At 47.4% G+C, this 15,573-nt stretch overlaps 1 protein-coding gene across 1 annotated transcript in view; it reads left to right on the top strand.

The window, feature by feature from the left end:
- Positions 1-665: 665 nt before the first annotated feature.
- The window catches only part of LOC104625091 (dynein heavy chain 9, axonemal-like), a gene marked incomplete at both ends in the record, with an annotated part of 22,020 nt that continues 7,112 nt past the window's right edge, over positions 666-15,573 (top strand). Inside the window, 12 exons of the mRNA XM_010292629.1 lie at positions 666-791; positions 1,467-1,706; positions 2,812-2,972; positions 4,091-4,247; positions 5,088-5,192; positions 8,115-8,272; positions 8,584-8,722; positions 9,936-10,223; positions 11,295-11,505; positions 13,859-13,986; positions 14,420-14,528; positions 15,231-15,378. Coding sequence (XP_010290931.1) covers positions 666-791; positions 1,467-1,706; positions 2,812-2,972; positions 4,091-4,247; positions 5,088-5,192; positions 8,115-8,272; positions 8,584-8,722; positions 9,936-10,223; positions 11,295-11,505; positions 13,859-13,986; positions 14,420-14,528; positions 15,231-15,378 — 1,970 coding nt within the window. The remainder of the gene's footprint in view (positions 792-1,466; positions 1,707-2,811; positions 2,973-4,090; positions 4,248-5,087; positions 5,193-8,114; positions 8,273-8,583; positions 8,723-9,935; positions 10,224-11,294; positions 11,506-13,858; positions 13,987-14,419; positions 14,529-15,230; positions 15,379-15,573) is intronic.

The raw sequence follows: 15,573 nt of genomic DNA on the forward strand, positions 1-15,573 counted from the left end.
CCAACTTTAGTGATTCTGTGATTCTGTGATCCCATAGTACATCTGAATGGGTATCTTTTGAAAGAGAATGTTTTTTTACCTGTTTTCCAAGTCTTCCTTCTTTCATAGGATGAGTTAAAGTATGAAATTTAAGAATCAAACTACTGCTCAGCTTATCTGTCCCTGTTAGTTGCACCTTTCTCCATGGACTATTATAAGAAGCTAAAGTACGTAATACCAGCTACTGAGCTCCCCAGTGTCGGAGCTTGCTTGCATTTTAACTATCTTTTCAGTGAGGGCTCTGCCTGTGAAATACTAAATTCAGCTGGAATTGTGTTCCCACATTTGGCAGCAGCTTTATCCTGCTGCTGGCAGATTGTGCCCAAGTCCTATGAATGATTCTGTCATGGCCTGGAGGTGGAATGCGCCAAACCAAATTACTCATCGGTGGAGTTCATTTTGATTTCTCCTATAGCTAGAGCTCAAGAAAAATCTGCCTTGTATTCTTGATGTCTGGAAATAGATACTAAACCTGCAGTACCGGCATCAGAGAAATCCACCCAGTCTGAAGGAGGCTGTGAGGCTTGTTTAACTCGAGAGCTGATTGTCCCGTTCCCTATCATCACTAATTACCAAAGGTGCTTAAGAAAAGCAAATGTGTTACTGTGATTTAATCTCTTCTGCAGGTTGAGATCTGGCTGAATCATGTGCTAGACAGCATGAGGGCTACCATGAGAGACGAGATGACGGAAGCTGTCATGGCTTATGAGGAGAAGCCGAGGGAACAGTGGCTCTTTGACTACCCTGCCCAGGTATCTGCCACTGCTCCTCATCTCCTCTCAGGCTGGCAAGTCGGAAAGGCATCTCTTGCCTTCCCCTTCAGTCTTGCCCTTCCCTTCTTTTAGTAACAGCCTGTAGCTGTGGATGGAGATGTTTCTGGCCTCTGCCGTGCTACCCAGGAGGGAGGAAGGATGAGTTGTCCTTTATCCTGGCAATCTCCTGATGGAGTTTCCAGGCTGAGCTCCATGCTCTGATTGGGGATCCAGGGAGGGTACACTCTTGGTTGGGTTACACAGCCCAGGGGCTTGGGCAGTGTTGCCGCACCCTGTGGTCACAGGAAGTCTGTACACCCAGAGGAGCAAGAGGCGCAGCAGGAAAACAAGGTGGTGAGGGCTAATGAGAGGAAAAGAGCCCTCGGGTGCACCTCTGACAACCTCGTGGTCTCCAGCTCTTCTGCTGTGTCAAGCATGTGAAAGGTGCTGATTTACTAGTAAGTAGCTGCTAAATGTGTCTACCACTGAAGTGACATTTTAAATGAATGTCACAGGGCAGATCCCTGTTGTCCTGACTGCTGCAACTACTGTATGAAAAAAATACTTAATTTCATGTCACAGATACTTCATCCTTGATCTCCCTGTGGATCAGACACTCTTGAATGGAGGAAGCTCTGGTGTTTTCTCTGATACTGAGCCGGCCCTTTTCCCTAGGTGGCTCTTTCCTGCACCCAGATCTGGTGGACAACTGAGGTTGGGATTGCCTTCGCCAGGGTGGAGGAAGGCTATGAGAATGCAATGAAGGAATACCACAAGAAGCAAGTGACCCAGCTGAACACCCTCGTTACCATGCTGATTGGGCAGCTCTCCAAGGGTGACAGGCAGAAAATCATGACCATATGCACCATTGATGTGCATGCTCGGGATGTGGTGGCAAAGATGATAGCACAGAAGGTTTGTGTTCACAACTCAGCGTGGTCTTATGTTAGTGTCGGAACAGGGGTTACAGGAGTGATAGGCCAACCACAGGCCATTCAGATCACTGCCTGTCTCAGTGGGAGACACACAACTAAATTTACTTCTACAATGTGTTTGCAGTGAGGAGACAGAAAGCCCCCGTAAGCCTGCAGTGCTGTTCTGCATCATGGCCATGCAACACACAGGGGTTTGTACTTGACACAGATTCACACCAGGAGTGAGAGTGTGGCCCTGTGTCCTGGCCGAGGCATGTGTTGGTGGATGATGGTGGTGTGTTGGGAAGTTGCTGGATACAGTCTGTTACGGCTTCATAAAGTACAAAAAAGCATTTGGGCTTTTCTTTTCATAGCCTCCTTGGTCTGGTGTGGGGCCACAGGGACTCCTTTGGGACTCCTTGTCCTGCACACCTCTCCCACACTACTCCCCTGTCCTTGACACTGTGCCAAGTGTCCAGCCCTGCAGCTGGGTGGGAAGGTGCCCTGAGTGTGCTGGGTTGTGGCTCTACCCTCATCTGTGTCCTCTCAAGAGGCAGCCAGGCTGCTCACAGGGTTTCTTGGCTTCAAGGCTCATCTGGGTTTGGTGGTGCCTTGGCCCAATTTGTGGTGAAGTAGCCCATCTGCTGGGCCTGCTTGCTGGCTGTGAGAGAGCACTGGCCATGGCTGTCCTTGCCCCCTTGTCCCTAGCCTGTTCCCCTGGTGCTGTCTGTGGCCCCTTCCCTGTCTAGACAGCCTCTGCTCCTTCTCTCACCCTGTTTGCATTATAAAAGCCTCTTCATGTCTTGCTGCTTCTTAATTCTCCTCTGCAATAGCCTTTTCGTGCTGCTTTTTGCTTGGGTATTTTCTTATTTCTCTCCCACTGATGTGGTCACTAATTTGGTTCCTACCCACTAATGATGGGATATGGGGATGTGACATTTTTGACTGCATTGCAGGGTGGTGACCTTCCTCACCCCACCTGCCTTTGCAGTGAAAATCATTCCATCCCTGATGAAAACTCTGCCACAGTCACCGTTTTGGCACCGGAGCTGTGTGTGCCTGGCATCCCTGGCCTTCCCGTGATGGTGCTTGTGGGTGTGTTGCAGGTGGACAACGCCCAGGCATTCATTTGGCTGTCACAGCTCCGGCACAGATGGTCAGAAGAGGAGCGGCACTGCTTTGCCAACATCTGCGATGCTCAGTTCCTGTACTCCTACGAATACCTTGGCAATACCCCTCGGCTTGTGATCACTCCACTGACCGACAGGTAAGTCCCTGGGAAACACTGTCATGGCTGGGCTTTGCCACACAGTCAGAGAGAGCTGCCAACCAAAGATGGATTTAATTTGGTCACCTGCATCCTTCTTGTTCTTTCTTCGTGGCCTAGCAATCCGGTGGCAGAGCTCTACCTCTCCGCTGGTTTGTGATTTGATGGCGGTACTCTCTGGGGTTTCTGTGCCTGTCCCAGGGTGGGATTCAGCTCACAGATTAAGATGCTCACCTCTGGGTGTCTGCCTGTGCACAGGATGTCCACACCCCATAGAGTTGATGAGTCTAGAAAGCTTTCATCCCATCTTGAAGTAGATATATACCGCTTGCTTCAGTTGTCTCAATGGGGACACCTTGGGTGACCTGAGATGCTCTGCGTTGTCCTGCCTGGCTTCCAGCTGCCAATCCAGAAGTGTGCAAGTCTTCTGTGGACCCCTTGTCATAACTTTAGACCCTATGTGACATTTTAGTGGTCAGGAGCATCTCAGGCGGCTCTAGTCACCCATGTTAGTCAGCTGAGCCGGGCTCCCATGCATGATCGGGTTTTGTTGGCCGTATTGACTACAGCTGGGTGGTTTATACTGGGAATGCAGACACTCACATGTGGGCATCTCCCTGATGTCTGTCATCAGCATGATGGAGAAGCTTTGGGGCTTGCTGCAGCACTGAGTGGGATCTGAGGCCAGATCCTACAGGCCGCCTGAGCAGTTTTCTGTCAGTCACAGGGAAAGGAATACTTTGGGCTGAAGAGCACTGGGAAGCAAGAGGAAGGTCTTTCATAAAAGCCAACCTTTTTCCATACTATCTGGGACAAGCCCAGTATCAATAAGGGGTATGAGGAACCAAAGAAAGCACAACCCTGGATGTGAAGAGCTTGGCACACGCTGGTGGGAGGCAGTGAGTGTCTTTTGGAGAAGGCACAGCTGGGCAGAGGTGGTAAATTAATGCCCAAGAGGACTTACAGCTCCCACATGCACTTCTGCTCACGTGTTGCTTTGCAGAAGAAAGGCTCTCCTGAGTGCAATGCCCTGGTGCTATTCTTCTGCAACCCAGCAGTGACTTGTTGGACCAAGTCTCAGTCTCTTTCCTTTTTTCCTTCATCCTTTGCTGTGAAAGATGTTACATCACCCTGACCCAGTCGCTGCACCTGATGATGAGTGGAGCACCTGCAGGCCCGGCAGGCACTGGCAAGACAGAGACTACGAAAGATTTGGGGCGAGCCCTGGGCATCATGGTGTACGTGTTTAACTGCTCTGAGCAGATGGACTACAAGGTACTGCTCCTACCTTGGCCGCAGTGACGTCACGTGGGGCTGGGGGTGCTCCGGGACCCCATGAAACCTGGGAGTAATCCAGCTGAGATCACTTTGATCCATCACCTACCCTCAAATCCGTGCTATGTTCTTTTCTGGTCACCTTCTTCTCCTCCTCCTTTTTCTTCTCCAAGACTTGCACAAGGTTCTTCAGGAGGCAGAGACCCGAACTGTCCTCTCTGCCTTCTTACGCCTTTCCCTTCCTTTCCAGAGTTAGATTGCATGTGAAATGCTTCAAAAATTTTGGACTGTTCAGTTGAGACCGAGGCTGTGCTGATACTTCGACCCTGGTAGTTTCTTCTTGGCATGCTTGCAGGCTGGCAGGCCCTGGCATGGGAAGGGACCTGTCCTGGATTTCTCAGGATCCCCTCCCAGAATAAAAATGTGCTGAACCTTCAGCCGCTGCAGAACGATGGATTGTTAGGCTGAGCCTTGCTCTCTGCCGGTCTGGCACGGTGCAGTGATTTTGGTGGCCTTGGATCATATTATATTCAGCTTATGGGCTCTCCCAGGACGCGGGGCCGTCAGTAATTCAGCACAGGTGACCTTTAAATGAAACTAGTGCACAGATATATCGAGAAAGTGCAATTAGCAAATCAAGTGGCAAACTGTGCAGAGCTATAAATATTATAATTGAGTTGTGCCTGCTGTTTCCATGCACTTTTCTAAATACCCACAATAGACTGTAAATTGCTATAAATAAATAGGCTGGGAAATAAAATCAATTTTTTGCTGGAGTTGATCCCATTTGTGATTTCACTCTCGTAATCTTTTTTTTTATTTTTTTTTTTTTTTTTCCAGTCTTGTGGGAATATTTACAAAGGCCTTTCCCAGACAGGAGCCTGGGGCTGTTTTGATGAATTTAACAGGATCTCAGTTGAGGTCCTTTCTGTGGTTGCTGTACAGGTAAGTGGAGAAATGCTTGTAAATAAATACAAACAAGGCAGAGCTGTGCGGCAGCCTTTGGAGCAAGGGTAAATATGGAAAGTGCGTGTTGCCGTTTTCAGTTCTGTGTGTAGGCAGGTGAGGGATTATATCCCAAGATTAATCACATGAATATCACAGCACTGAAAAAATGTAGCAGTTATATGCTGCAAACATTTTTGTCACTTCTTTTCTTCCCCCAGCTGCAGCATTTCTGTTGAGACAATTTTTTGTAGCTTCATTCCCAGATCAGCATACAATGTGGCTCTGTACCTATTCCTCCTAAGGAAGACACTCGTGTCGTTAATGTGCTGTGAGATAACTGCAGCACGTCATTTTAAGGAGAGTTGCCTTGACTTTGGCAACTCAGCCTGCCAGGTAGGGAATAATTTTCACGGAGGGAAAGGCTGGTGTTTGGGGCAGATCCATGGCCTGCTGGACTTTTGGGGGTTACTTATTGCCTCCAGTCAGGTACAGGTTATTTGTCATATTCAGTGAATCGTAACACACTCAAGATTAATTTTCTTAACCCTTACCTGTCACCAAGGCTGTGCAGTCTTCTTTCATTCCTTCTCTTTTCATATGGCTGTAGATTTAATTCCAGTGTCTGTAATGAGGGCTCTGCGAAATGGCTTTGGAGGGTATTCCCAGCAGAGTGCTGTAATTCCTAGGAGGAATGCATGTGCCCGTGGGTGCAGCGCGGTGCTCCCAAAAGCCAGTGCCAGCTGGGTGACTCTCGTAACTGGAACCTGCAGCAGGTCTGCCGCCCTTGCTTGCGTACTTGCCGCGGATACCCTGGCAGCGTGGGATTAAAGCTAGGAGAGGGCTGTGTGAGCTGTGCCCAGCTATGCAGAGGTGTTTTCCCTGTAGAATGACTTCTCATCTCCTCTGTCGTTTAACCGTTCGGTGCATTTTATTGGTGAATCTCGTGTGAAGCACAGCACCAGTCCTTGGAGAAGGGCTGGAAAGGAGACTGCTCTCCCCGTCATGCTAGAGAGTCTTGTTCTCTTCTGCCTATATATAAATCTGGCGCTTTGCATCCTCCTTCCCTTCCTTTTACTGGCCCATGAGGAAATCTGGAATTATTTTATACATGGGAAAGGACTGCAGGAGGAGAGGCGTCCGTACCCTGGTTGTGCATGCCCAGCGGGTGGTGAAGGGGCACCCAGGGTAAGTGCTGCTGGTGTGAATCCCCTCTGGCAGGGGCTTAAATCTGGGGCAGCCCAAATATAACCACGGGGAAGCAGGGTGAGAACAGGCCCTTCTGCCTCTTCTGGCTCTTGCTTTGAAGGAGAGCTGGGTCTGGATGTTGTTCAGATCCTAAATCTCATTATTATCATCTGAAAATGCCAGGTAAATCCAGCTACCAGGGGAGTTTGAGCAGAGGGTGGGTGCTCAGCTGCACTGTCCAGACCAAGACAGCTCTGACATGGGCAGAACTGAAAGTTTTGAGCCTTGGGGTTTCTACACTTTTGTAAATATTTCAGTCAAAGACATTGTTCTGAACACCTCCATGAACTCCTCATTCTTCTCATCTCTCTTTCACTCATAATTGGTGCCTTATGTGACGTCCCAAAGAAGCCCCAGGAGGGTACAGGAGTTTATGTATCGTTCCCTCTCAATTTCTCTTCCATCAGGTTCTAGTTTAAAGTTGTCATTGAAAAAAGTCTTTGAGGATCTTAAAATAAAAAGGGAAGCTGAACAAAAGAAACCCAGATATGACTCAACTGCTAATGATTCCCTCGCTCCTAGCTGGAGCATGGCATCTGAAGAAAGCAGCACGGCTGTCATTCCATCATCGTGTCTCCTGGCTGCTATTAGGAGTGTAACCATGGTGATGTTTAATTGGCTGTCTTAGTCATGCAGCTAATGTCGATATGGTTCCTTACAGAGAAAAATTCGATTAATTGCTTAACTTTAAGATGAGAAACAGCAGTAAGGTTAGAGTAGTGAATAGAGAGAGAGTTCTTCTTCACTGAAGTGCTCTTTGCAGAAAGGTGATCTAGCTTTAATAAACTTGCTCTCTTTGGAAGGCGAAGAATGAGAAGAACAAAGCTGCAATCAGGCAAATATAAAAAACAATGTACTCTTAATGAGCGAAGGTGTCAGGGGAGGTTTTACAGCTTCTGCCTTGTGGTTTTGGTTTTAAATTAAGCGTCCATGTCCCCAAATCTTTAAAAGCGATATCAAGTGATCAGTGTGCAATTGAGCTGAGGCCAAGTTTATCAGGAAACACTGCTTCTTTTCTGGCCCTAGTCAAGGGGCAGAGCACCACAGGAGGGTTTTTTGGGATGTTGTGAAGACCAATGATGCATGGGGAGAGGTGAAGACGGGTGAAGGGAATCAGGGGCCCATGTTGTGTCAGACTCTTGGGAGTCCATTTGGGTGTTGGCTGCGTGTGGACACCTGGACAGCTCTGCATCTCATCTCATCCATCTGGCCTCCCACTAGGAGGGAAATTCAAAGAGATGATTTAGCCTTTGGTGGTGTGTTTGCTGTGAGATGTGCTGAGAAGTGTCCCATGGGTGATGTCAGAAGCCAAGGTGAGAGATGCAGGCAGCATTGGGGGTGTTTCCTGCTCCTGAATTGCTCTTCCCGACCCACGTCCCTCATTTTGTTATGGAGCACAGGTGCAGATTCTTGCGACTCCTTTGCACTTTGACTGCCCAGTCTCTTCAGCTCTCTTTTCTGCTTTGTCAGAGTTTGATTGTGATGGGAGATTGATATTGCCATACAGATTTACTCCAAACGGTATATAAAGCTTTATGTGGTCAGTAAAAGAAAAAAAAACAAACAGTGATAAGCTCCAGTTGTCATGGGGCCAAGTGTAAGGACGGCAGCATTGCTGTCTGATGTGTTTTTCGTAACTGAACACCGATACTATAATGCTGTCTTGGTTTCTAGGTTAAGAGTGTGCAGGATGCAATACGGGAGAAGAAGAAATCCTTCAATTTTCTTGGAGAAGACATTAACTTAGTACCCTCAGTAGGCATTTTTATCACCATGAACCCTGGTTACGCAGGACGAACTGAGCTACCTGAGAATTTAAAAGCTCTCTTCAGGTGAGTCCAGGTCAGGGTTTGTGACCTGTATTATAAGTCTGGCAGAAATGGCCTTTTGGAACATCCAGGCTTGACTTAATGTCTTTGGGGAATTCATTTGCATTGGGGATTCACAGATAGTTTCTGACTTCTGCAACAAGTCTGGGAATGCACAGGCAGGGCAAATGAGCTCTGTCCCTTGCAACGGGAAAGGCAGAGTGTGACCTGCCTCATAGGAGAACACCTGGAAGATAAAGCTGCAAATCCACGGCCCCTAAGACCTGTAGTCAAGAAACACTTGTTCTGCAATCTTTTCTCGCCTGTCTTTTTAGGCCATGCGCGATGGTTGTGCCAGACTTTGAGCTGATCTGTGAAATTATGTTGGTGGCCGAGGGATTCATTGAGGCCCGGGCGTTAGCCAGGAAGTTCATTACTCTCTACCAACTCTGCAAAGAGCTCCTGTCCAAGCAGGTGAGCCCTCTTCTGTGGCTGGGTAGTACAGTGAAGCCTGTCGATCTTCAAAACCAGCAGTAATGTGGTACTCTGCTGCTCAGCTCCATGGCTAAAGCATCACAGCTTTTATTTAATGACTGCATTTGCACTAGCTGCTGGGAGAAGAGAAAGTTTGTGATCATCAAGCAATGAAATTTTGCAGATCCGCTGAGACAAAAACACTTGACTGGCTGCAATTAAAGGGAGAGATCTTTCAGTGGGCTCAAGTGACACCACATTTGGGGTAGTATTCAGTGACCCTTTGCTTTTGAGTCTCTTAGTTCCTATTGATTCTCCTGCTTGCAAGAGTTTTACAATGTCTGACCCTCTCTGAGTTCAGCCTAACACTTCCAGGAATTGTCAGGTATTGACCACGTAGGGTCACTTTCAGTGCGAAGCAACTCAGATTTTCCTTGTCATCATTTGCATAGATCAAAGCTGGATCCAGAGAAGAGCTGAATCAGGACTCCACGTGGAAAACCTGATCTTGGCTGAGCCAGCATGAGGCTGGGTGGGAGATGCCTTGTCACAGAAACTTTGTGCTGAGTCTTGGAGGTTTTGGTGGAAGCCGTGACCTCCCACACAAAGCAGTCAGCTGCACAGTCGGCTGTGCTCTCAAGTGTGTTAATAGAGTAGAAATATAGAGAGTTGTTTGTTGGCTTGAGAGTTCCTCTCACGCCTTTTTGTGGTCTTTTTTCATCAATGTCTTTACTGGCCCCTGCTCTGGGACAAAACATGCCTGGTAATCTTGTGACAGGCAGGATGGAGAAACTTGGGTATTTGGGGCCTCACAGTGGACTAACAAACCTTTCACATTGGTAGCTCCTGCAGATCCAGGGGTCCGGTTGGCCTTGCTTTACCTGCATCATGATTTAAGTGAAATAAATTGCTTAGGTCCCTGGAATGCGAGTCCTACTGCTGTCTTACTGGCAACTGTGAGCCCATGTGATGATATAAATAGCTGAATTATTTGACTGTCTAATACTGTCCTTAACAGGAATCTCACCTGTTGAAATGGCAATCAGGTAACTCAGGCTGGTGGAGGTTTCTGGCCACAATACAAATAATGGATTTGGATATATTTCCACTGCTGACTTGTCTGGCAGTTTGGAGAAGCCGGTTCTTTGCCCTACATGGTGATGGACTGTCTAAGCATAAACTCGTTGCTCCTTTTTTTCTTCGTCTCGTATAGGATCACTATGACTGGGGCTTGCGTGCCATCAAGTCAGTGCTAGTTGTTGCTGGCTCCCTCAAGAGAGATGACCCAGAGCGACCCGAAGACCAGGTTCTGATGCGTTCTCTTCGCGACTTCAACATCCCCAAGATTGTGACTGATGATGTGCCAGTGTTTATGGGGCTGATTGGGGATCTTTTCCCTGCGCTGGATGTGCCTCGGAAGCGTGACCTGAATTTTGAGTCATTTGTGAGGCAGGCTGTTCTGGACCTCCGTCTGCAAGCTGAGGACAACTTTGTGCTCAAAGTAAGACCAAATGAACTTCTGCTGTACCTACACTGCCATCAAATAATTCGGGTTTTCTCAACCAACTTTGCTTCTACAAGAGGGCTCTGCACAATATTCCCCTTGCAGGAAGACCTTGATGGAGAACCATCAGCTATGCTGGGTCTGATGTAGTTACACTTGTCCCTAAAGCCAACACTGGGTTGGTCCTTGAGCTTGCAAAGAGGCTAACCCTTGTAGGCTCATGAAAGTTTGGCCATGTCGTGGTTTAACCCCAGCCAGCACCTAAGCCCCACGCAGCCACTCGCTCACTTCTCCCCTGTAGGATGGGAGAGAGAATCAGAAAAGTAAAAGTGAGAAAACTCATGGGTTGAGATAAAGACAGTTTAATAGGTAAAGCAAAAGCCGCACACACAAGCAAAGCAAAACAAGGAATTTGTTCACTAGGAATTCTTCCCATGGGCAGGCAGGTGTGCAGCCATCTCCAGGACAGCAGGGCTCCATCACACGTAATGGTTACTTGGGAAGACAGACGCCATCACTCCAGACATCCCCCCGCCACTTCCTTCTTCTTCCCCAGCTTGATATGCTGAGCATGGCATCATATGGTCTGGAATGTCCCTTTGGCCAGTCTGCATCAGCTGTCCCGGCTGTGCCCCCTCCCAGCTTCCTGTGCACCCCCAGCCTGCTCGCTGGCAGGCCAGCACGAGAAGCCGAACACTCCTTGACTGCTTAGCAACAACTGAAAACACCAGTACATAATCAACTTTATTTTCACCTCAAATCCAAAGCATAGCCTCATACTAACGTCTATAAAGAAAATTAACTCTATCCCAGCTGAAACCAGGACAGGGCCATGGAGAGCAGAGCCTCCTCAGCTGATGGCTGTCTGATGTAAATAGTGCTGGAGGTTTGTCTGCAGGCTGAGGATTTCACTCATTGTGATTAGAATGTCTAGACCAAACTCAGTGTCAAATCCGTTTGTGTCTCTGGGTCACACCTTTCTAAAGAAGATGCCCCATGGGAGCTATTTTGTAGATCTGAACTTCAGTTTGGCATCTTTGTCTGAAATGTGGGAATATTTTTTCTCAGGTGGTGCAGCTGGAGGAGCTGCTGACAGTCCGGCACTCTGTCTTTGTGGTGGGTAACGCAGGCACAGGCAAGTCTCAGGTGATGAGATCCTTGAACAAGACTTACCAGATAATGAAACGACGACCTGTCTGGACAGACCTCAACCCCAAGGCAGTCACCAACGACGAGCTTTTTGGCATCATTAACCCAGCAACAAGAGAATGGAAAGATGGTAAATGTCTTTTCATGCCTGAATCTGTAGCTAAAGAAGAATATTTTTAATGAACTTCCTGAGCAGCAGCAGCAGCAGGATGACTCGTTCTTTGTATGCAGGTCTGAAAGCCCGGGCACTTGTGTGCTTCTCACAGTCACATGAGAGTTTGTTATTGAAAGGGTAAGAAGGGTGTTTTGGCTTTTTGGTCTTCAAACGGTTGGACTTGATGATCTTAAAGGTCTTTTCCAGCCTTAATGATTCTGTGAAATGGAAAGGATAGCATAAACCTGCTTTATCCTATTGCCCTAAGAACGATTATCATGTCCATTAATACCAACACTTACCAGTTCCTAAATGAGCCAGGCAGTTTTTTGGGGTTGGCTGGAGCAGTGATGGAAGACTTAGCTCCTGCTCTATGGTGTGCACTGGGACCTCCCAAAATGTGCCACCCCCAGGTTTAGATTGCTGGTAGCATACACGTGGCAGCCCTAAAGTGGTGTTTTTCCACCAAATATTGCTGCTCGGTCTCTGCAGTACACCAGCATTTGCCAGTCTGTTGATCCTGATTACTCTTAAGGAAAAGAAGATGAGCATTTAAAACTTGCTGAAAGACTACAGAAATCTGGAGTGAAAATGTCCAGTTGTGACTAATGCGTAAAGGCAACTTTGATTTACGTGTACGGCTGGTTTGGGAGGTGTGGGGGAGGTAAGGGAAGACGTTGCCATAAATCATCCTTGGCCAGAAGTCTGCCAAGGGGTGAGCTGCCACCCACCTCCCCTGGCCGCCACCACGGACCCTGCCTGACCCCCTACTTTGCTCCAGTGCCAGAGTCGATTTCTTTTAAATTGTAATTAGGGACCCTAAATCAAAGTGACAGAGGGAAGTGTGGGGTGCAGCCTGAGCTCTGCAGACTGGCTGCGGCAGTGACTGCAGATCGAGGACGGCGGGTGGCACTGAACAGCAGGAGGGACATTTTACAGGTGGCTGTCCAGTGGTTTCTAGCCTGTAACGTTTCAAGGGAGCTTACATCACTCCTCCCTGAGGTTTCAAGGCAGATGTTTTCTGCCTTAACCGTTCCTGAAAATTTTGTTTCTTTTTGTCAAAGACCCGCAAGGCAATCTTCACCACAGCCTAACAAGAGATGGTGTGCTTCCTTACGGATCAGCCCCTCCTTTTCCTCTTCCCATTTTCATCGTGTCACTCCTTTCATTATCAGAAGTTGAAAAGGTTATACAGGTTAGCTGATAAAAGTTCCCACAAGGGAATCCTAGAGGTGTTCTTTGTAGAATCAAACTCTTCTTTCAAATCCCAAGACCGGTCTGTGGCGTAGATGCACAAGGTTAGGAGAGCGGCACTTTTATCTCCACTGCTGTCGTGGTGTATGTGAGGGAAGCATTAATGCCCTGAGACAGTAGCTATTTCTGATACTAATGATATTGGAGCGGTTTCCAAGGCATGTGTCCAACATGTGAGGAACTGAGTTGAGGTAGAGACAGTGAAATATTATTTTTTTTGACCAGTCTCAGAATGGGATACCTGTTTCAGGTGAGGTGTTCTGCATTTGTTGTGCACAAGCTTTGTCTTCAGTCATATAATGCCACTAGCTGTTCCTGACCTGGATCACAAAGAAATATCTTGTCCTGGAGAAAAAAAAGTGTGCTTGTCATGATTCACCAGAAGAGAGAATTTTTTTTTAACATTTGCCTGATGTTTTTTCATGAAGGCCAGCATCTCCCTAGGTATTTTCATGTGTAGAGGAGAGCGATAGTTTTGTGGAGTTTTCATTTGCTCTGCAGTACTCCTGCTCTATTCCCAGCCTTCTTGGTCTTCTTAACATTCATTATTTACTCCCCTCAAGACACTGTATCCTCTCTGTCTCCTTGATTTTACTGACATTTTGTACTGTCATTCAATGTCATTCTGTGCTTGTTTTCCCCTCAATCTCACTAAAACCATGACCCAGCGTTTAATGCATCTTGATTTCCCTGATATACTTCGAGGCACAAAAAACCCATTTATAAGAATTTCCAAGGCATATTCAGATGGTTTTCTCTGCATTGTGTAATTCATGCCTTCTTTTGCCTCTCAGTATCTGCTCTTCACATTTCCTATCCCTTATTATTCTCGGTGGGAATGAAGATCCTGTGTAGGTCCGTGGTCATTTTCAGTGGTGGTAACTGATAACATTTTGTTTCCTTCAAAGCAGGCTAGACCTATATCATGACAGTAGTATTTATGTACAGATGCATAGAGTTTTGAATGCTTAAGAGGAAAACATTAATTAGGACAATTTTAATAAGTTGCTAGAGCAAATTGTTAGAGCAGGTGGCAACTTCAGTGTTCATCAACATATTCCTTTCATCCTCCTAGGACTGTTTTCATCAATCATGCGAGAACTCTCCAACATCACACATGATGGTCCCAAGTGGATGGTACTAGATGGAGATATTGATCCAATGTGGATTGAGTCTCTTAATACTGTGATGGATGATAATAAGGTAATGAATATAAGTTAAAGAAGAAGGTATTCTTTGACTGCATGGCGTGATTCAGCCTAGGAGAAATGCAGATGCTGAAATAACATCTCCTAGAATACTGCAATTGCATTTCTTCAGATATGCCAAACAGCATTGTGTAAAGAAAATGGTGCATGAGGGAAATAGCTCAAAGCATGTTTTCAGTGGAATTTCCCTTTCCTGGAGAGTTGGGCTCATGAGTAACCGCAGATATCCTGATCATAACTTCAGAGTGGGGTCATAATCCTACACCTTTTCCCCCATCTTAAGGAAGCATTATACATTCTGTGTTGTGGAAGAGAGAGGGATGGTTCCACTACCTGCTAGAAATCAGCTGCTTTGCCTCAAGGAACTGGGCTGACAGCAACCAAGCTTTTTTGTGGGAGACCTTAGTCTGTCTGTCTGCCACATGCAGGTGCTGACCCTGGCAAGCAATGAGAGAATCCCCCTGAACCCAACGATGCGGCTGGTCTTTGAGATCAGCCACCTGCACACAGCTACCCCAGCGACCGTGTCCAGAGCAGGTGAGTGCTGGCCTGAGCTTCACACTGGGATTTTGCATGGACTGAGTAGGATCTAGCGCCATTAACCAGTCTTTTGTTGGCCAGCTTTGTTCCTGTTGAAAATACCCAACCTGGGATCACAGCTGCCTTTGGTGGACAGGGTAGGTTCCTGAAACACATAGACAAACCAAGGATCCTGACCCCAAATCCATATGTGGAGCTGTCCATAGCCTGGAGATTTACCTGGAGCTCTCTGACTGTTGATGGGTGATCATAGCTTCAGCACTGCTGAGAGAGTGCTCCTGTTGTGCAAAGCCCTGTATGGACTTGATGAGGAGAGGGACAGTCCCTATCCCAAATTGCTCCTGATCTTCTGGAGCAGTGCCTGAAGTATGAATGCAAGAAGGGAATGAATGAATGTGTCCCCTAGTTTTAGACATGGGGAAGTGGGGCCCAGAGCAATAACATAGCAATAACTCAGACCAGACCATATTCTGAATTTGGGGCAGTGTCATGAAAGGTGTCCTGGTTTCCTGAGTTAAGTCTCTTCACTGTTAATGTTTCTACTCTGCAGTGGAGCAGGAGGAGGGGGTGGGTAATGGGATGCCAGGCATATTTGATGGGGTTTTAGTTGTGTGAAAGTAGCCGAGAAATTCTGCTGGAGGAAAGTAGTAGCCTCTACTGTGTCCTTACTGTATCTTTTCTCTTATCCTGGGCCTGAAGGGATCCTGTACATCAACCCATCAGATCTGGGCTGGAATCCCCCGGTGAGCAGCTGGATCGACAGACGAGAGATCCAGTCTGAAAGAGCCAACCTGACCATTTTGTTTGATAAGTACCTGCCAATTTGCCTGGACACACTCAGAACAAGGTACCATCTGAAGAGTGATTGTACCTCTGCTGGCAAGGTCAGGGGGACACTCAACACTTTCCAGACCAGCTATGGTGTGCTGGGGTTGTGCTGCATGTGGCATGGATGGCTGGTTTCCTCCTTGCCCCTGAGAGCCCTGAGCATCATTGGCTTAAGCTCAGAGAAACAACAGGGTGAGGTGGGGGAGCCTTCCTG

The sequence above is a fragment of the Phaethon lepturus genome, unplaced genomic scaffold, assembly GCF_000687285.1.
Source record: "Phaethon lepturus isolate BGI_N335 unplaced genomic scaffold, ASM68728v1 scaffold14108, whole genome shotgun sequence".
NCBI lineage: Eukaryota > Metazoa > Chordata > Aves > Phaethontiformes > Phaethontidae > Phaethon > Phaethon lepturus.